The sequence below is a fragment of the Manis pentadactyla genome, chromosome 10 (genome assembly GCF_030020395.1).
Source record: "Manis pentadactyla isolate mManPen7 chromosome 10, mManPen7.hap1, whole genome shotgun sequence".
Taxonomy (NCBI): Eukaryota; Metazoa; Chordata; class Mammalia; order Pholidota; family Manidae; genus Manis; species Manis pentadactyla.
In genome coordinates this window covers 49920802-49941217 of record NC_080028.1, presented here as the reverse complement: position 1 = coordinate 49941217, position 20416 = coordinate 49920802, and the positions used below count along the sequence as shown (strand labels likewise).

General features: G+C 58.6%; 2 protein-coding genes across 5 annotated transcripts in view; both read right to left on the bottom strand.

Moving 5' to 3' along the window:
• Window positions 1-1469: 1469 nt before the first annotated feature.
• On the bottom strand, window positions 1470-10861 carry NXPH4 (neurexophilin 4). The gene is made up of 2 exons (XM_036894859.2): window positions 10646-10861; window positions 1470-3008 (listed from the first exon to the last, which is right to left on the bottom strand). The coding sequence occupies exons 1-2, from the start codon at window positions 10700-10702 to the stop codon at window positions 2145-2147; spliced, it is 921 nt and encodes a 306-aa protein (XP_036750754.2). The 5' UTR covers window positions 10703-10861; the 3' UTR covers window positions 1470-2144.
• Window positions 10862-14239: 3378 nt separating this feature from the next.
• The window catches only part of LRP1 (LDL receptor related protein 1), a 77070-nt gene continuing 70893 nt past the window's right edge, over window positions 14240-20416 (bottom strand). For 2 of the 4 annotated variants that reach the window (XM_036894949.2, XM_036894951.2), the window contains 14 exons: window positions 20011-20279; window positions 19305-19483; window positions 18776-18882; window positions 18425-18541; window positions 17777-17953; window positions 17524-17664; window positions 17246-17431; window positions 16848-17009; window positions 16274-16448; window positions 16045-16146; window positions 15800-15864; window positions 15606-15696; window positions 15363-15507; window positions 14240-15198 (listed from right to left, as the gene is read on the bottom strand). In XM_036894949.2, the coding sequence (XP_036750844.2) occupies window positions 15058-15198; window positions 15363-15507; window positions 15606-15696; window positions 15800-15864; window positions 16045-16146; window positions 16274-16448; window positions 16848-17009; window positions 17246-17431; window positions 17524-17664; window positions 17777-17953; window positions 18425-18541; window positions 18776-18882; window positions 19305-19483; window positions 20011-20279 (2057 nt within the window). In that variant the 3' untranslated portion in view covers window positions 14240-15057. The remainder of the gene's footprint in view (window positions 15199-15362; window positions 15508-15605; window positions 15697-15799; window positions 15865-16044; window positions 16147-16273; window positions 16449-16847; window positions 17010-17245; window positions 17432-17523; window positions 17665-17776; window positions 17954-18424; window positions 18542-18775; window positions 18883-19304; window positions 19484-20010; window positions 20280-20416) is intronic. The other 2 variants (XM_036894950.2, XM_036894953.2) reach the window with 1 other exon arrangement.

Sequence of the window (20416 nt, the reverse complement as noted above, 5' to 3'; positions counted from 1 at the left end):
CATAGACCTGGAAGTAAAAGAACAGATCACTGACTGCTGGGACATCAAGAAGGGAAAAGATAACAAAAAGTGCAATTACAGGCAAGGGCAACTCACTGAGCTCCCAGATGTCCAAAGATGGGGAGGGCGGTAGGAGAGGATAGCTGTGGGGGAGGCAGGTCTGCGAGTCAGATGAAGAGGTGGGAGGACAGTCCGACTCCAAACATGATTACATGCAAAGTCTCATTTAATCTCCAGGACACGGAGATTTTTTAATTACTGCCTTACAAGTGAGGAAACTGAGGCCTAGGTGGGCGAACTTGCTAATTCCAGACATTCCCACCTGGCTCTCATACTGGGCTCAGAAGTCCTCTCTTAGCTATAACTTCCTTCCCTCCAGTGTTCTTAGGCCTTCCCAGCAATAGGCCCCATTTTAGGAGTTGGCTTCAGTCTCTGACCCAGAACCACTTTCCAACTCCCTCTTCCTTTTAGGTGATCCTGTTATTCATCCATCCAGCTATCCATCCATCCATCAGATACTTATTTTCCCCTTACCAACTTTTCACTCCCAGGCATGTTTGGGTCAGATTCACCTCAGGCACAGTTTACTCCTAGAGCCAGCAGGCCATCCCCTGGAGAACATGGCCCTCTCCAAGTTGGTACCTTGACTCAGGAAAGCTGAAACGAGGCGTTGTCTTGTGTCTCAGCTTGTCCGTACCCCCTCCCTAGTCCCAGTCAGGGGTCCTCAAGGGAGGGGGCGGCTGGGCTTGAGAAGTGTTAATGAAGCCGCAGCCAATTAACGCCCGGGCCAGGGTTGGGGGCGGATAAAATTAGCAGCCGCGGCTACAGGAAGGCGCTGAAGGCGGGGGTGGGCAGCTGGCTGAAGAGGGCCCTGTTTGGTGGCGGCAGGCAGCGGCGACGCGGCCCCGCTCTCCAAAGTCGCGCTTCTTCCTTCCCCCACCCCCTCGTCTCAGGCCTCCCTCCCTTTCTCCCGACTTCCCTCATCCGTCTGCAAACTCAGCGCCCACGAAATTAGGAAGGAAGAGGAAGATCGATGACTCCAGATGCCGCAAATACCATTCCCCATCCCCCCCACCTGCCTCCTCCCTCCAGCCCCTCGGAGCTTAGCAGGTTGTCAGCGCTCTGCCTACGCTATCCCTGAATCTCCATCCCATTCAAACCCTTATACCTTCCTCCCAAAAGCGTCCCAAATAGTCCGCTGGCAGCCCCTCTTATGTCTAATTCCCATCCCTCTGGGGCAGCTGCACCCCGCCCACCTCTGGGAGGAAAATATCCACCTTTGCCAGGACCCCTACAGCAAGGATCGCCCTCATCTCCGTCTGACCTGGTTTTGGATGACTTCCCAGAGGCTAGCTCCAATATTTGCCTCGGTTTCCATGAGCCGCCGAGGGAGGAAGCCCTAGCCAGGCCCTTACTAGACATAAACCCTCAGCACCCGCCCCCTTCCTTACAAGAGTCTCACACAGACGCGTATTGGATTTCACTTTATTTTGTTTCCTTTTGCGTCTGTTTTGGCGTAGAAAAAATATCACCGAGAGGATGCAAGAGAGGCGCAGGTGCAACAGGACTGTAGGGACAGGAGGGAGGCGGGCAGAGACAGGGGCCGGAGGCGATCGCCTACGCCCAGGTGTTCTGCTTCCGCTACCCTAATTGGGGATTGGGGAAAGGGGGACAGGCATACCGCGGGCAGAAAGGTTAGGGATAGGCCGTGGTTTATATACCTGGGGACTGCGTGGAGCAGGAGGGCAAGCGCCTGGGGGTAAGAAAGTAGGGGTGGGATGAAAAGCCAGGTCAGTTTACAGCTGCGGGCAAAGGGAATGTTCAGCCCAGCGCCAGGGAGTAAAAGGGACTCGGTGGGGACGTAGGGCACGCTGGGACAGCCTCTAAGCTCCGCCTACTCTAGGGCTGCGCTCTTGCCTCTCCACTTTGGCATGTAGCGGACAGGGCTAACCCCAGCCTCTTCGGGGGCACTCCCCATAAAGAAAAGGGAGCCACGCTGGCTGATGGCTGATGGTCCCCGAGAGAGCTGGTCTCCACCTCCAAAGGGGTGGACGCGGCCGCAGGAGCTACGGGGCACGGGAAGGAGTACTTGGGGAGGCAGGGATTTGGTGGGAAGCTCTGGGCCCGGGAGAGGGCGGGGTGCACTATCCAAAGTAGGGGTGCTCGCTCTGGAAGTTATAGTCTGGGCACACCTTCTGCACCAGTTTGTAATCAAAGCTGAGGAAGGAGACGAAAATGCAAATGACTTTGAAGGGCTTGGAACAGAGCCAGGCGGCCTGGCTCTGCGTGTGCTCGGTGAAGCACACCTGCGACGGGTCGTACAGGCACGGGCGGTGTTTGCGCGCGCGGTTTGTCTTCTCATACTCCACATGGCAATTGAAAGCGCGCGACTCTTTGGCCCCGGGCACTCCCAGCGCGCCCCCGAATGGGCCTGCCAGCGCGCCCCCGAGGGTGCCCCCTAGCCCTGGTCCCGAGGCCGCAATCCCCAGCGGAGGCGCCAACCCAGGGAGCACCCCTTCCAGAGCCAGCGTAGACTGCAGAGGGTGGGGCGCGGGCCCCGGCAGCCAGACGCCCCCGAACTCCACACGCTTGGAGGGCGGCACTATACTGACGCTGAGATTACCCAGACTGGACGAGTTGTGGCGGAAGTACACGCTGAAGGTACCGTTCACGTGATCCACGATCTTGCCCGTCACCAGCAGCGAGAACTTGAGGGTGTGCACCCGAAAGTAGAAATCCCCCCAGCCGAAGATCTTTTTGGAGCGGGCCGCTTTGACAGACGGCTTTCTCTTGGCGCGCTGCGCGGGCAACGTCCCAGCCACCCCCGCCCGGGCCAGAGCCCCCGTGTGGTTAGAGGGCCAGGCCCAGCTCCAGGAGCCGGTGGTGCCCAGGCCTTGGGAAGATTTCGGCGCCGGAAGCTGGTGGCCGGGAGTGCCCCCTCCGGCCGCGGCGGGACGCAGCTCCAGGTACTGCGGCCTCCCGGACTCTGGTACCTGGGCGCTGACCTCCTGTGGACGAAGAAAGAGGACAGGGAGACGCTGGCGTTGATCCTGGCCACTCCGCCAGGGCCCTCCCCACGCCAGCCCCTTTCCACGGCTGTAGGAAACCACATGGAATTGGGCTCTCTGCTGGGAGGTCTTGTGGTCTTGGCCACGTCACTGTCTGGGCCTCGGTTTCTATATCTGTGAAATGACCCTGGGAGTCTGTGCTTTCACATAACTCCAATGCCGGCTGAGAAAGCCAGGAAAGTCAAAGCCAGTGTGGATTTGAATAGGGAGGAAGTGTGGCCCCGGACTCGTTCCCCTGGCCTGGAGCCTGATTGGCTCTGAGTAATGGCCAGGGAGGGGTGGGACTCAGGCAAGTGAGGCCACGACCACTGTCAACTTCCAGCACCGAGAAAGAAGTGAAGACCTGTGGACACCTCTGCGGAGACTGGAGCCCCCGCCCGCCTCGGCCTGTGGTTCCTTGCAGGGAGGGCATGGGAAACCTATTGAGCTGAGGAAAGCAGTGGGGAGTCTGGGTGCTGTGGGTTAAGGCTGGTTCCTTTCGGCCAGCCCGCTCCGGCGGTGGGGGAAGCGGCCTAAAGGTCCTCCCAGGTGCTCCGAGGGGTCCAGAGGACCGCCCTGCCCGCCCCAACCCTTCTCCTTGTGTCTCAGGTGGAGGCAGATCAGGGAGGCAGGGAGCGCTCGAGTACAAGATGGATGGAGAGGCAGGAGCGGCAGGGCCAGGCCTGGGCCATCAATTATCTGGGGCTGGGGCGGGGGTGGGGGTGGGGGGGTGGGAATGAAGGAGACCAGGGAGAGGAGAGCTAGAGGAAGAAATATGGAGATGCGTCTCCAGCCAGCAGAGCAGGAGGGAGAGGAGCCCTGCTCGTCAGAGTGTGTCAGTCAGCCTGCTCTTGCTATGGCCGTTCAGTGTGGCCCTTACAGCATGTGGGTTTGGACTGGGGAGAAGGAATACTGTGTATATGATTCTGGGGTGGCTGTGTTTCTGTTAACCTGGGATGGTATGTGGGTATGTACACCTATGGTGATGGCTGTATGTGTTTGCCTGGGGTGGCTGTGCACGGTGACTGTTGTGTGTGGCTGTGGTGACTGTGTCTCTATGCCCCATGTGTATCAGTCTGAGGAGCCTGTGTGTGTATATATATATATATATATATGTCTGCTTGCTTGTGGTGGCTGAATATGTGTTGTGTCAGTCTGCGGTGGCTGTGTATATATATGCCTGGTACGTATGTGCATCTGTATCGGCTGTGTGTCCGTGTGTTATGAAGTGAGGCTGTATCAGTCTGTGGTACTTGTGTCTTTGTGACTGATGTAGTATTCCTGGGTTTGCTGTATGTTTGAGGGTGGCTGTGTGTGATTCTCTGGGGGTTACCATTCCTGTGTGAGCTCCTATCATCCTCTGACCAGATGTCAAGCTCTTTCTGAAGGGTAGGAGCACTTTGCCCCCAAGTGAAGCTCTTTCTGAAGTGTGTCAGCGTATCCACATGATAGAACAAGTGTGGTCTCACTGTGTTCCCCCATGGGGTGCATATGTGTAGGTTGTATATGAATGGTCCCTGCAGGCATCCCACCAACTGGCCTGCAGGCTGAGCTCTGGATAGGTAAAGAGGCCTGACAACACAGGCGGCCCCCTCTGCACATACCCGTATGTACGTATGTACGTACACACCATGTGTCCATGGGGGACAGGAACGTCAGAGTCAAACTGCTGGGCTAGAATCTCCACTGCCTGGTCCCCATCCCCGCAGCACTGCGATCCCAGGGTTATTAATGCCTCCGCCACTCACTCGTCATACATATTTATCACCCCCCTCATTCCTCCTCCCCTCCTTCCCTCCTCCCAGCCCAGGTGAGGGGGTGGGGGCAGCAAGAGTGATTGACTCAGACCGACAAGCCTGAACTAGCAGCTAACACTGGGAGGGTGGGCCTGAGAGGGGTTGCGGGGGAGGGCGGGCCAAGGCCTGAGGAGGTGGCCTCAGAGAGGACACTGCCTGAGCCCCAAGGAGGGTACTAGAGGAGGGGGTGCCTGGAGCCTACAGGGAAAATGGAAGGGGGTGTTGTTTGAACCCTGACACCTAATATCCCCCTCTGGGCCCAACCATTGGTTTTTCCAGGGACATCCATCAGTCCCAGTTGCCTTCTCTTATGACCCCAAATGCCTCCAAGCCACCACCTCTGCACACCCCCACAGCACTGTTTGTCCTGCACCCAGCTCAGGACTTGTCAAGGCTGTTTCAGAGATGGAGATTTGGCTGGGCAGTAAGGGGTGCCAGGTGCCCCCCACTCTGATCCCAAACAAATTGCCGGCCATGTTTCTCTGATCCTGTCAAATCTCCGGGTTTTAGGCACCCGCACCCCCCTCACTGGAGGCAGGAGACAGCCAAGATAAAAGGGAAGGGTTGGGGGAGCAGTGGCCAAAGCAACCTTCTGGGAAGCTCAGACAGGGAGGGGTGAGAGTCTTTGAGGAAACGAGCCGAAAAATGGGAACACGAAATAAAATAAAATCCTCCCTCTGGCGTCCTTGCTTGCACGCTTGCTCTCCCTCTCTCACTGTTTTTCCATCTCTCTCGCTCTGACTTTTCTCTCAGCCTCTTGCTGTCTCTCAGGCTCTCCCTTACTCTTTCTGTCCCTAATTTTCTCCTTCCTTGATTCTGTTTTTCTCCCTGTTTCTGTCTAACTGCGGTTCTTTCCCTCTATCCTTCAGGTTGTCTGTCTCCAACTGTGGGTGGGGGAGAGAATGAGAGAGCAGGGTGATAAAGGGCCCCTCTTTGCCCAGAATCTTGGTCTGTCCCTCACCCTCTAGGACTGAGAGTGGGAGCAAGGTGCTGTCCGAGGAGGGGTCCCCCTCGCTCCAGAGCTGGTTTAATTAAGCTAATTGGGTGCGGTGACATTTGCAGAGGGGAGAGGCTCACTGGGCTGTCGGCGCGCGGGGTTGGGGGGTGCTCAGAGGCAGGTGGGGGGGTGAGGGTGGGGCGGGCGTTCCACCAGGCGTCTCTAGACCTGCACTGGGCGGAGGCCGAGCCAAGAGCGCTTTGCCCCCAGGGCAGTGAGCCCACGCAGTGGAGAGGAGTTGAGGCTGCCTCTTGCTGCTGAACAAACTCCACTGGGGTGGGGGTGGGGGCTCTTTGGGGATGGGACCGCTGGGAATGGGGGAAGGATCAGGCTGTCGGCCCCCCAGCCGCATTGCAGGGCTCACTTCCCTCAGGTCTCCAGACTGGGCCGTGGCTTCGCTTCTACCGCGTGGGTCAGGCGGGGCGCTTTGGAGGCGGACCGGGGGAGGGGATGGCACCCCCTGGTTGGGGAAGAAACAGTGCTCCAGGCCTGGGTTGGGGAAAGGGAGGGCATAGCGTACTGAGCCCTTGCACCTGGAAAGAGGCTGGGGCACCGCAGTCAGGGCGGGGAGGAATAGCCGGCATCTGGCTGGGAACCAGGGATAGAGGTGGGAGGAAGGACAGAGGTGGGGTGGACAGGACAGGATGGGGTGAGGACTGGGATACAGATGGAGGGGGCCTAAGATTAAGGACTGGCCGGCGTGGGTATATGATGCCGAGATGAGACTGGAACAAGGGACAGGGGAACGGGGATGAAGAGATCAGAAATGGTGGACAGGCATTGGGCAGAGACAGGGATGCAGATGGGGTAGGGACCAAGGGAATGAAGATGGGGGACAGAATGGGATGAGAACCAAAATGGAGGTGGGGAAGGACATGGATGGTAGATGAGGGCATGGGCATTGGGGACTGGCAGGAACGAAAATGGGACAGGGATTGGGAGATGGAAATGGGGACCGGCTAGGTGGGAACAGAAATGGGGGGTGGGGAATAGTTATTGGGCAGAAAAAGGGATGCTGAGGGATGCAAAGACCCAGGGAACAGAGATGGGAATGTGAACGGGGGCTGGAACGGGAAATGGGGGACAGGGAAGGAGATGGGGGACAGGGGCAGAGACGAGCTGAGGACAGTGTGAGGGACAAGTGAGAGGAAAAGGCAGAAGACCGGGAGCCTCCAGCCATTGGAGGGGGCAGACAGGTGGAAAAGACGAAGATACCTCGTTCCAGACCCTACTAGAGCGTGAGGGGGCGGGCACCGCTGGTGGGGCGGGCTCTGCCCTTGGGCCGGGCGCACCCTCCCCCTCAGCCCCGCCTGCCCGCCTGCTCACGGCCTGCAGCTCATGGCTCACCGTTATCTGAATTTTGATTTTATTTTATTTTATTTTATTTCCCTGCTTCCTAGAGCCGGCGCGGTCCCCCCGGGAACGGCTGCCCCCCGCCCCCCGCCCCGCGCCTCACTTTATTATTGCAATAAATGTGCCTATAAAGGCGCGGGCTCCGGGGCGCGGTGTGTGTGTGGTGGGGGGGCGATGGGAGCCGCGGAGCCGGGATGTAATTTCCCGAAGCGGGAGCCGGAGGGGGAGTGGGCGGGGTGGAGGTGGAGGAGGGGCAGGCGTGGGAGAGGGGGAGACTCGCCAATTTCCAGCGTTCAAGGCAGCGCTCCCTGCTCCCTATCCCCGCCTGGCAGCTCACTCCCACTCTATGGCCCAAGACACCCCACCGCGCCCCGCTGCGCCTGAAGCCTGGGACCCCTCCCCATGATCCTGCCCTCTGTGACCCCGTCCCCTTCCTAGGCCCCCATGTGGAGTTGCAGGGCTCTGTGCAAAGTTCTCCATCTCCGTGACAATGACTTCATCCCTGACCCCTCTGATGCCCCTTCCAACCTGGTATCTCCCCTTAATCTCACCCCTTCCCAATGACCCTGTCTGACCCTAGAGATCCTTCCTTTACCTTGTTTCTGTCCCTGAATTACCTCACCTCTTCCCTAGTCACCCTGTCCTCAATCTCCAGCTCCTCTGCCACCCTAACCCCATGACCCTCTAAATTCTCCTTTCCAGCAGGTATCCCTCTACTCACAGGTTCTCTCCTAAGGGGGCTGTCACAGAGCCCCACCCCCACCCCCTTCCTGTGTCCCTGGCCCAGCTGCAGCCCCTCATTACCCCCAAATCCCCACCAACAGCTCTGAGCCCTAGCCCAGACAGCACGTGCCTAAGTGGCCCAGCCAGAGATTAGTAGGGGGGCCAGAGGGGAGGTGCAGGGGCAGGACGCAGGTGGTGGCTAGATGCCGGGCTGGGGCCAGCAAGCCCTGAGACTTGCTTGGGCCTAATCCTTCCCTGAGGCAGGATAGAGCTGGAAAGTCCCTCAGCGCCCTGCCCCTGCCCTCCCCCAGATAATTAGTAATTAGTGATTAGTGATTAGTGACTATTGATTGCCGGCTGCTTCTCCCAGTAGGCAGCTGCTTAGGCAAGGGGTGGGGAAGACAGAAACAAGTTGGTAGAGGAGCCAGAGACTGTATTAGAAAGATCCTGAAGGAGGCCTGGCCTGTAGAGGCCAGAACCCCAGGGGCAGCAGAAGCCAGGAGTCCCAGGCCCTGAGAGGAGACAGGAGCCTGGGGCAAGGAGGAAGGAGAGAGAGAGCTTCTGGAGGAGGCGCAAGCCAGCAGGATGGGACAGGCAGGTTGTTAGGTTGGACAATTAGGGTTTCCCCAAGAGCTGCCCTGGGAACTGTCTCCTGAAGCCTCATACCCAGTGTCAACAGACTCCCAGCTCCAGCACTGAGATAGCCTTGAACACACACATGACCTCACACAGATACATGAACACATCCTGAGGTTCACAATCCCATACCCACACTTAAAAGCACTCAAAACCACAAGCACTCAGATACACACTCACAGACACTGGAGACTCACATACACACAACACACATGCCCCAGCACACAGAGGCAGTGGAGACCCACCTTGGAGTACACACGTGTACACACTGTACTCACAAGTGCACACAGTCACACACAGATAGGTACTTGGACACACACTTTTCTACACACACACACATCACAGGCTCAGTTACACATAGTCACACACCCACATCTGTATGTGTAAACACGGATTCTCACAGGGCACACAAGCTGGATTAGATGGCAGATACACTCTCCCCCACTGACTCCAACACGGAGGCCCGCAGGTGCAGCTCACACACACTCAGATCCCCATTGCTCACATACTCATGCTTACTCTCCCTCAAGTCTCCACCAGATGTTTCATTCCCCTTCAGGGGGCAAAGAAAATTAAACCAGATCTGTCCACAGGGGAGTTTATTTGATGGGGAGAGAGGAGAGGAGAGTGCAGAGGAAGTAGAAAGGAGGGGCAGTGGGCAGCTTCCCTACCTCCTCTGCCCCAGTCTTCACACTCTGGTGGGCTACAGGGCAAAGGGCCCCTCCAGGGATCCTCTAGGGGCAGGGCCAGGCAACAAGACCAAAAGAAGCCCTTGCCAAAGAAAGCAGTTTTTGTGGAGGGGGCTCCTCTGCTCAACTTCCAGCCCCTCAAGGTCACCAGGCAGCTTTGGGAGAACCAGGAAGCTCAATCACCAGCTTCACTAGGGCAGCCCCCACCCTCCTGGAGCTGCTGAGTGAGCTTTGGCTGAGCAGGTAGGGGTCCAAATGTTGGGGGAAGAACTGCACCTCTTCAGACTCTACAGGGTTGGGGGTTGAGGTGCAGGGAGTAAGGGTTTAGAAAGCCACCTGGCTGCCCCTAAGGTGCTGAGGTGGAGGAAACAGGAAAATCACTGGCTGGGGAGTTGATGGAAGGAAACAGGGGTCCAGGGCCTAGGCCCCCATGGTGGCGCACACAGCGGGGCACAAATAGATGGCCGCACTGGGAAGCAGGCACTGCGCTCACCCCTTCAAAGCCAATGCCACGACACCATACCTGTGTACACACAGACCCTGGCACTAAACACCCAAGCCTGGCTTCCCTGGACACACACCCACACACAGGTGCACAGGCTGACCCACACACTGGACACCAGCACATATAAGCACACTGTGTACACGAGGCGAAGCCTCTACAGTCACTAGGGAGGCAGATGAGTTTGGGCCTCCTTAGCTTTGGGTCCTCGCCCCAGAGCCTCAGGGAAAGTGGCAGCCTAGGAACCAGGGGGCCGGGAGGGGGCAGAAGGAGAGACTCCCCTTCCAGACATCCCCCACCCCTCATCAGCGCGGCGCAGGAGAGGGGTGTGTCTGTGAGGCTGTGCCGGGGAGATGAGGTCTCCGCGGGAAAGGTGATGGGAGACTGTAAGCCAAGTTCGGCCGTATCTGTGTGAGTCCGTGTGCGCGCGCGTGTGTTCGGGGCGTGAGTGCTCGGAACACAGTGCCCACCTGGCATTGTGACAAGTCCAGACAAGAGCAATGGGTAAGCGGGGGTGGCGGGGTGGAAGGACAGACAGCCAGGAAGGCGAGCGAGGTTGGCGCGTAAAGACGGCAAGGCTGACACTCCACTTGCTTGTCTGTCTGTCTCGCACTCCCGCTCAGTCTGGCGCACTCGCGGGTCGGGCTTCGTCCCCTCCCCCGCTGCGCCGGGAGCCAGATCCAAGCCAGGCCGCCACCCCGGCACCCCACAACGACCCACTCCCCAGCCAACTTGCTCTGGGAGTGCGTCTGTCCAGAATCGCGGAGTCTGTCCGCCTCCCTCTAGCTGAGCAAAGTTGGGACACTCGGCGTTGGGGGCGGGGCGGACGCACTGAGCCCCTGGCACTCTGGGACCTTTGCGCCCCGGACCCCATGCCCGCTCTGCACCCCTACCGCCCTTACCTTCCTTAGGAGCCACGGGCCAAAGAGCAAGAGAAGCCATTCCGGGTGCAGCCGCATCTTCCCGGGAGGCCGAGCGGAGCTGGCGGGGCGAGTCCCGGGTCAGGCCAGAGCCGGGCCTAGGGGCAAGGGGCCCCGGGCTGGCGCGCCGCGGGGTGGCTGGCGGAGCGGCGGGAGCAGGCGGCGCGGCCCGCGGACTGGGGAGCGGAGCGGAGCGCGGCGCTGGGGGCGGGGCGCGGGCGGGGGAGAAAGTTGAGTCTGACTCGGGCGGGGGGCGGGGCTCCGCGTCGCTCCAATCCCGGCCGCGCCCCGCGCGCCCCCTCCCGCCCAGCTGGGGGCACCGAAGGTGACTTTCACACCGACACGCCCCCGACACACCCCTGAACCAGGTGCGAAGCTGGGTGGGTGGCTGGTAACCCAGAGGCTGGGTCTGTACCCCGGTGAGGACTGGGCTGGGGCGTTGGGTTCAGGGCTCCGGGACCGTGGCCCCAAAGGAGTGCATGGCGGAGCAGGAACCTCGCGAGGCTCAGCGGCCCAGCAAAGCCAGGGGCTCTCTGTGCTCCGGTCCCTTGTATGCTCCGGGCCAAGGTGGGCCCGGGGCAGGAGCAGGGCCGGGCCGAGGTGCGGGAGGGCGGGGCCTGGGGCGGCTAAGGCCCAACGGCGCTGACGGGGATAGATGGGCACCCCGTGGCTCATTCGCCCCGGAGATGAGTATAATTGATCACGGACGGAAACCCCATCACGTCTGTCAATAGGGCTAACAAACGGCGCCCGCCGCCCCCGCCCCACCCGCAAGGCACCTCCGCGCAGTCTCAGGACCCCTTCATTAGACCCGCAGTTCACCTTTGCCCCTGGCCCCCACCGCTGACCCCCGGGCGTCCCAGAGTGTGTCTGCATGGGGTTGAGCAGAAGGTCCCCTCAGCGCCTCCTGGTGCAATCTCTATCCCTTCCTCCTACTGTCCCATCTTTCACTATCAGCTCCTCACCATCCTTCCCCCTTCCTCTTCTGTCTCTGTCCTTGTCTCTGTCCCCAGCCCCAGCCCTGTCTCTATCCCTATCCTCTTGGCTGTTGCTTCACCGGCTCTCTCCTCCACCAGTCTCTCTCCCCTACCCTGGGAGTCTTCAGCTGTCAGCTGTTGCTATGCACTGAGGCTGTGGCTGAGGTTGTGGTATGACCAACACCTAGACAGGGAGAGATAGGGACAACCAGAGAGAGAGACAGAGGCATATTTTGAGCCCCCCAGCCCCTTCCCAGACATGCACACAGATGCATTTGCAGCGGCAGTTCACACCATGCAGGTGAACACAGGCAGAGCAAAACACATGCACTTGGAGATCAGCACACACAGACAGGTGCACACCTAGAGGCACACTGACGTGCACGGATGGACACACTCCAATTACACACACACAGGAGCACACACACACACACACTTGCTCCATGAGATAAGCACACCCAGCCAGGTACTCAAAGCCCACCCCCTTTTCCTCGCTTTGGCAGAGAGGCAAAGGTCCACAACAGATGGACACACACAGGTGTACATTGGCACTGGTAGTCCAAAAGACAAACTCAGGCACATCTAACAGACATATACAGGGATGTGACAAACACAAAGACGATCGGGGATGCTGAGACGATGAGGCAGACACAGACCCAACCAGAGACACAGAAAGCAGCCAGGAAGCAGCAAACTGGGTGCAGGATGGGCAGACAGGAGAGGCAGAAAGGGGCAGGAACCGCCAGGCCTAAGGCCCCAAGGCTCCAGCCAGAATTCTGAGCCCAGGTGCCAAGCACAGGGACTGCTGTGGTAGTGGGTGGGGGCAGTGAGCACAACAGGCCAAGGGTGCCCAATACAGAAGCCACTGCTTGGGTCCTGATCTTCTGGAGTCCTGACCACCCCCATCAGTTCTCCCTTCGTTATGCTCTCAGGTCACCCCCTTCACTCTCCAGCTACACACACACACACACACACACACACACACCACTCCATGTCTCTGGGTCTTTGCCTCTGCCGCTGTATCTATCTCCATCTCTGTATTTCTGTCTCTCATTCTGTCTGTATCAGTGTCTGCCCCTGGTTCTGCCTGTCTGCCATCCTTTCCAGATGGGGAGTTTTCCAAGGCTGCCTCCTGCTAGACCATCTCCTGGCTGGTGCTGGTGGGCAGAGGGAGGGTGTTGCCTGGGAGGGTGTGTGTTCCAAGCCACAGCTGGGGGCCCCACTTGCTCTGCCCAGGATCTTGAGGCGACAGGCAGAGAATCAGTGGCTCCCCGGGGGCGCCAGATGCATGGCTGGCAAAGGGAGGGGGTGGGGGCAGGGCTGGTGGTGGTAGGGGGAATAGGCAGGCACAGGGGGAGGGAGAGGAACCACCTGGCAGAGGATGGAGGGGGTGTGGCAGAATAGCCAAAGGGAAGGAAGTGAGAGGCTGGGCTGGGGTCCCCCCTGGGCTGGTGCTTAATTAGTGTATATTGGGGAGAAGTGCTGGGCTTCAGGATGAGCGTTGCTGCAGGAGTGTGTTCGCCACCTTGTGGACAGATGAGGGCAAAAGCTTCCCTATGCAATCAACAAGAACACCCCTTTTTCCCAGCAGGGTCCCTCTGCCCTGGGGAGCTCCAGAACCAGTGGAGGACCTCAGAAATGGCTTGGAAGGTGAGGCTGGAGATGGGCTAAGAGGGAAGCAGAAGGCTCTTGTGTCTAGAGGTGCCTAGACCTGTAGTTTCCTCAAGAAAATAAGCAGACTAGGAAAGTTGAACCAGGGAGAGGGGAGGAATGAAAGGCAGTGTCCCCCCTCTGGAGGGCAGATAGGGTTCTTGAGGTGTTTGCAAGCCACCCTCCCTGAGCTCAAATTTATTGTCAAGGGGAGAGTGGGGCTCTAACCCACTCTCAATCTTAGTGTAAAAGCTCTGTGACCTTCTTTCGGCAACTGGTACTGCTCTGTGGGCAGGGGTTGAAGTAGACCTGGGACTCCTTGCAGTGCAGCAGTCCTTTTCTGTCAACCCCTGAGATGTCTAAAATGACTGGAAGCTGGGTCTGTTGGTGCCCGGTGGTGCTTGGCAAACTGCCCCTTCACTCCAGGGGGCCCCCCTTCTCCTGAATCCAGGGTTCTACTCTCGGTATCTGATTAATTGGTCTCCAAGAAGTGTGAGATGTTAGGCTTCAAGAGTAAACTCAGGCAGAGAGAGATGAAGGGAACCATCCTGAAGGACTAGAAAGCTAGTTACAACCCCAGTGTGTTAATTTCTTCTTGTGGGATTTCTCAGTGGGGGTGATGGTTTTGGGTAGGGGTAATGGTGGTGTTCCGTGAAAGTGACAATGCAGAGACACAGATCAGTGTCCTAGAACCAGAGAGAATGTAAGATCCAGAGAAAGGTGAAGTCACTGGCTTAAGGTCATCATCCAGGAACAGCAGATCTTCCTCAGTAAATCCAGGGCCACCCACTTCCTCCGCCACATCAAGATGAGGGTGGGAGCTCAGGGAAAGAGGCGCTGAAGACTAGGCTCAAGCATGCCTCAGGTGGGGAGGAGAGCGCCCTCTGGTGTCTGAGGCGGGCAAGCACAGCCCAGCTCCCAGCATCTCAAACTCACAGGTAGACACAAGTGGCTTTTTTCTTTTTTCTTTTTTTCTTTTTTTACAATTTTATTTATAACAATATCTGTGTTATTTAGTTGTAAAGGAATTCAGCAAAAATTATTAAAATGTTCATGTCCCCCAAACGGGGCTGCCCACTTGCCCTTCCTTAGTGTGCCCCATCTCCTTGCCCCCAAGGAAGGGAGGCTGGGGGACTGTTAGCCAAAGAAAGTCTCCAGCCCTGGGAGCCACGCTGGGGCCCTGGTGGCGGGGGTGGGGGTGGGGGTGGGGAGCTTTCTGGGAGGGGTATTGAGTGTGGCAACTTCAGACGTGCCTCTGGAGTGGGGGGCTGGTGCACAGGATGGCCTCCCCCAAGAACTAAAAAACTCCATCCTTCCCTTCCACTTTAGCCAGAGCCAAATCTCCCCATGCCCAGAATTAGCCCCCAGGGAGCTGGAAGGGGCTGGAGGGGCAGGGCAGGGAGAGCCTTGACAAAGTATCTAGTACCACCAGCTCTCCCAGCGGGGGTGCGTTTTGGTGAGCCAATGGGAGGTGGGGCCCCTTGTATCTGTAAGCTGCAGGAGCCCCCAGAGCCCTCCCTGCCCCTGTCCCTGAAGGCAGCAGGGAGTCTGCTAAGGAGCAGGAAGGAAGGAGAAGAACGGAAAGAGATAATACTGTGCTTGCTCGCTTGCTTGCTCAATCACATATAAAAAGTAACTCCTTCATTTTTACATTTATACATCCTGGCAGGCTGGGGAGGGGCTGGCTGGGTTGGAGGGGGACTCCCTGAAGAACTTCTCTGGCAGGGGGCAGGAGGCTCTCTGGGGGAAGGCAGGTGGGGCAAGGTCCTATGCCAACGGGTCCCCTATCTCGTCCTCAGGGCCCCGGCCCAGCAGTTCTCGCTTCTCATCTGTGCTGGCCAGGGAGTGGCGGCTGCCGTGACCACCCATGTAGAGCGTGGCGTATACAGGGTTGGTGAAGTTGGTGGGCTGCAAGGTGACAGAGGATTCAGGTGGGGCCTGAGGGCTGGGCTCTAGGGCCCAGGTACCCCACCCCTACCTTGATTCTCTCACCCAACCCAAGACCCTTAGTTACCCACCCATGGCCTCTTGTCCCTGCACTGGAAGCCACCTGCTCTGGCCTCCCAGCCCACCTTGTCAGGGTCCAGAGCAAAGTCAGCATCCAGGAGGCCCCCTACATCATCAGGTTCCCCGCCTTCATACATCTTATAAGTGGGGTTCCCAATCTCCACGTTCATGGCCCCATTGGTCATCCGCTGGTGCTGGAAGCCCTTAGCTCTGGGGAGACATAGGTGTATAGGGGCGCGGAGGTTCTTGAGGGTATAGCCAGGGAGGTCAAATAATGGCCCAAAGTTTCCAGACCCCCCATAACTCACCCTCGGATGTGCCGCTTATACCAGAATATCATTCCAGCTACCAGAAGCACTGTCAGCAGCAATAGCAGGGGGATCAGGATAGAGGCCACGTCTGCATGGAGAGGAAACTGAGTCACAGAGGCCCCAGGAAACAGCAGGCCAAAGCCCCCTCTATTCTAGGTCACTGCATGCCTGCTCCCACTCCTGCCACCTACGTCCAGGCTGCTGTTGGCTGACCACTTGCTCCTCACACCGGGGTCCTGCCATGTGTGGTGGGCACCTGCAGGCAAGAGGGGCAGAGCTGAGCAGGTATGGCCTCTGCAGCCATGGCAGCCAGGGAAATAAATGCAGGGGTGGGTGTGGGTGGGGCATGGGATCCTGGCGGTCCTGCTCAGATTTGGGAAAGGGGGTGGTGATCTAGGCCCTGGTGAGGCCCTGGTGAGGCTCAGGTGCAACTCACTGGCACTCAGGCATCATTTTGCTGTTCATGGTACAGGAACCACCATTGCTGCAGTGGCCAACGCAGGTCAGGCAGCTGGGGGCCACCCGGCCATCAGAGCAGCTATAGGAAAGAGTTAGAGACAGGGTGGGGCTGGGAGGGGGTGTCTGAGATGCAGGACAGGACTCGGGGGGCATATGGGATGGGGCAGGGCCAGGCCAGGCAGAACTGGGGGGCAGGCCCTACTCACTTGCAGGTGACATCCCCACTCTGCTTGTTGACCACACAGGCTCCATCAAGGCAGCGGCTGCACTTGTTCACCTGGCACCTCGGCCCCTCAAAGTAGGCAGTGCAGCGGCACTGCCGGGAGCCATCGGCAGCCATCTGGCATGTGCCGAAATTCTCACAGTAGCTAGAGCACTGCCCTGTGTTCAGGGGTGGGAGAGGAGCTGCTTTAAACCCCACCCTCATGAGAGGCTTCACAGCTTGTGGTGTGGAGCTGGACACCTGAGGGGACTCCTGGGTATTCTGGATGACTCTCACCTCCTCCTGAGCCCCCTGCCACCCCCATGTCACAGACTGGGTACAAGGACTCCCCGAATATCTTGACAGGGCACAGCTTTTACCTGAATAACCCTGGTGCCAGGGGACTCATTACGAGGGAAGTGTGCAGGCACCTCTACGGGGGAGCCAGCAACTTGGGCCTGGCTGAGTTGTGAATGGCCTGTCTGCCTAGAATCTGCCCTTATGACCATCACCCTAGGCTCTTGGATCCCCCAGCTCCCCTCATCCCCTTCCCTGGGGCCTGCGGATAGCTCACTCACGGTACTGGCAGCGGTCACCCAGGAAGCCCGGGAGGCATCGGCACTGGGGCTGGTTGCCCTGGTTGACAGTGCAGGTGCTGTTATTGGCACAGTAGCCCGCACACACCTGCTGGGTGCATCTGGGGCCTGTAAAGCCCGTGGGGCAGCGGCACGTAGGCATGCCTGGCAGGAGAGGATGTGTAAGCGGGACTGTGGCCCACTGAGCCACCCAGCCCTACTGCAGGGGAGCAAGGCTGGGAGGACCTGGGCAGAAAGCAGACAGCAGAGGGATGGGACCTGGGGCTGTGGGCAGGGGTATGAGGGGAGGCAGAGGCAAGCAAGGTAGGGTGGGGCCAGCGGGTTGAGGGCTGGGGCCAAGGGGCAGGCCGCAGTCATGGCAGGAGAACTGAGAGCCGTACCGGAGGGGGAGGCGGCACAGGTGCCCCCGTTGCGACAGTGCTCCCAGCACTGGTCCAGCTCACACTTGTCGCCTGTGTAGCGGGGCTGGCAGCGGCACTTGGGCTGTCTCCGTGCATTGAGGAAGCAGCTGCCGCCATTGAAGCACTGCAGGCTACAGGTGCTGGGCCGAGGAGCTACAGGAAGGACTGTCAGGATCAAGCCAGGGAAGGGGTGGGGGCCACAGGGAGGAGGATCGTGGGGCATGGGATGGGGGACCGGGGTGGGGGCACAAGCATACCATCTGGTGGGGGTGTTGGTGAGGGTACAGCCACACAGGTGCCATTGTCCAGCCGTTTCCCATTGGGACAGGTGCAGACAGGCCCACTGGGGCTCAGCAGGCAGAGCCACTCACACTTCTTACGGTCACAGGGGTTGGTCACTGCAGGGGTGGGATGCAGAGCCAGTGGATCCAGAACCTTCCCTGCCCACCAGGACCGGAGGCCACAGCCTGGAGACTCCTGGCCCACTCTGGGCTGTCCCTCTATACCCACCTTCAGGCTGCTTATGCTGGTGGTACAGGACCACGTCAGAGGCATGGCTCAGGCCCCCTGTCAGGTTGGTCAAAGGGCTGTGTCCAAACTTATGGATCTTGAAGACACGATTATTGATGTAGGTGACACCATAGATGTAATCTTCAAAGACATCGATGCTGAAGGGGTGACTTAAGCCTGGGGAAGGAGGCAGACTCAGAGGACTCACACCCTAGTCCCGCTCACCAGGCCAGTGGTCCCTGTGGCTCCCAGGTACGTCAAACTCAACATGTATGAAACCAACACCCCCACCCCAATCTGTTCCTCCTTCTGTGACCACTAACTGGCCAAAGGTCCCACCAGCCTTAGACTTCTGGGGTCAGGATTGACTTCTGATCCCTCACCCTGCCACCTCTATTGCCTCCCTGCAGCTCAATACTCATTCATAGAATGAATGAATGGACAAGTGGGCCAGAGTCAGGGTGGGCCTCAGGCCTGCAGGGCTGGTGCAGGGGAGTCCTGTTGAGAAAGGCCTGGAAGGCACTGACAGATTATTGGGGACCAGGCTAAGGAGGAGGAGGATGGCAAGCATTGTGTGAGGCCTTGAGCTCAATGGGGACAACCTGAGCCGGAAGACAGGGCTGGCCAAGGCTGCTGTCAGATGCTGACCTCGTTTGCTGTCAGCAGCCACAATGGGGTCTGTGCCATTGAGCCGAATGCTGCCGATGATAGAGAGCTTGGCATCCGCCCAGTATAGCCGTTCATTGTGATAATCCACGGCCAGGCCTGGGGAGGCAGAGAGCACAGTGAGGGCCCAGCGTCTCCCACCCCAGGCTGGGGAAGAAAGCAGAACTCTCTCTGTGTTTGGCATATCTCCACCTTGTTCTCATGATCTCTTCTGGAGAAGCCTCCCACCCCTCACCTGATCCCAGTCTAAGTGCCCACCTCTCCCTAGTTTTTGTGAGACCTCAGGCTCAGCAGGTCTGCCCCTCCCACAGCCACTGCCCAGATGCCACAGACCTGTGGGCCACTGGATGTTGTCCTGTACTAGTGTCTCCCGAAGGGTCCCATCCATTGCTGCTGTTTCAATCTTGGGGTGGTTCCCCCAGTCTGACCAGTACATGGTGCTGAGGAGGGAGAAGGTGTGAATGTGGGTAGGACCTGGCTGCATAGGAAGCTGAGCAACATGGGCCACCAGGTTCCTGGCCCAGGCACATGGGCTGCTGGGTATTGGAGGATGGTGCTCTGTCACCTCCTCCAGAGACAGCCAGGGGCAGTCAGCTTCCCAACTAGGTTAAGGATCTTTTACTCTAAAACTACACTGTGCTGGTCCTGAGTCATCTAAATGGATAGTGCTGCCCCCTGGAGCAGAGAAGCTCCCAACTTGGCTGGCTAGAGCACGGGCAGCCAGAAGACAGGGGCCTGGGGATGACTCTGACCTCAGGCTGGTCTGGGAGAGGAAGGACACATGTGGGGATGTGGGGTGCCCACCCCATCCCAGGGGCTTCCTAGCACCAGCCCAGTGCCCCCACCAAGACCCCTGGCCCACCCCCTCAGTGGGTCCACCACAATGGCGTGGGGCTCGTCAATCATGCCGGAGATGAGAGTCTTGCGGTTCTCGCCCTTCATCTGTGCCACCTCAATCACATCTCGGCCCGAATCAGTCCAGTACACGTTCCCGGCCACCCAGTCAATGGCAATGCCCCTTGGCATCTTGAGCCCTGAAATCTGAATGGGGGTATTCACAGTTTCAGGGGCTACCACCTTTGTCTTCTTGCTAGTGTGTCCCTGCTAAAATGTCATTCAGAGCCTGTCCCCTGGCTTTGAAGAGATTCAAATGACACTTATCTCATGGGCCTTACTTAAGAGCATTCATGTGTTTTGCTGGATTAGGTATTATTACCTGCTTTGCTGAGGAACAAAGTGAGGCCTGAAGAGGTTAAACAGGTTGCCCATGACTGACACAGTGGGCGGCAGTGACAATCAGGGATCGAATGTGGCTCCGATGCTGAAGGCTAGTGTGCACATTGCGCCCTCTGCCTTAGGCTGCAGTGTGGCAGGGCCAGCTTTGGATAATTCTTCCTGCTCTGTCTCCCTGTTGTCCATGCCTCACAACGCAATCCTGACTGCCCTCGCTCTCCAGCCTCACCCTTTGCTTCCTTCCACTGTCGTTTTCAAAGTCGGCTCTGAACCATCTGCTCCTTGGAGTCTTCCCACCCCATCCATGGAGACCCCACCCCAGGCTGAGTGCTCACGTTGAGGTGGGTGACACCACGGTCAATCTGTCGCCGGTGGCGATTGGATGTGGTGGGAGGAGCAGCAGGTGGCAGACTACGGTAGGAGATGGTGCCTGTGTGCCAGTTGGTCCAATAGACACGGCCGGCCTTGACATGGACATCCATGGCATCGATGCGTACACTCTCATCACCCTGGAAGGCCTGCTCGTAAGCTGAATGGGGGTGACTAGGGAACAGGCTGCGGATCTCATTGTCATCAGCAATGTACAGGACCTGATACTCAGAGCCTGGAGGGCAAGAGGCCAGATGTCAGGTGGGGGGAGAGGCTAGGCAGGAGGCTGGGGCTGGGGGCTGTCCGGCCTGTGCTGGGAGCAGCACATCTGAGATGTGCTCCCTCCCCGAGCCCCGCTCCTTTCACCAGCAA

Coding starts and splice junctions, on each gene's coding strand:
- NXPH4 (XM_036894859.2), bottom strand. CDS start 10,702: ATGCGGCTGCACCCGGAATGGCTTCTCTTGCTCTTTGGCCCGTGGCTC. Junction 3,009..10,645: donor GCCCGTGGCTCCTAAGGAAG/GTAAGGGCGGTA, acceptor CTTCGTCCACAG/GAGGTCAGCGCCCAGGTACC.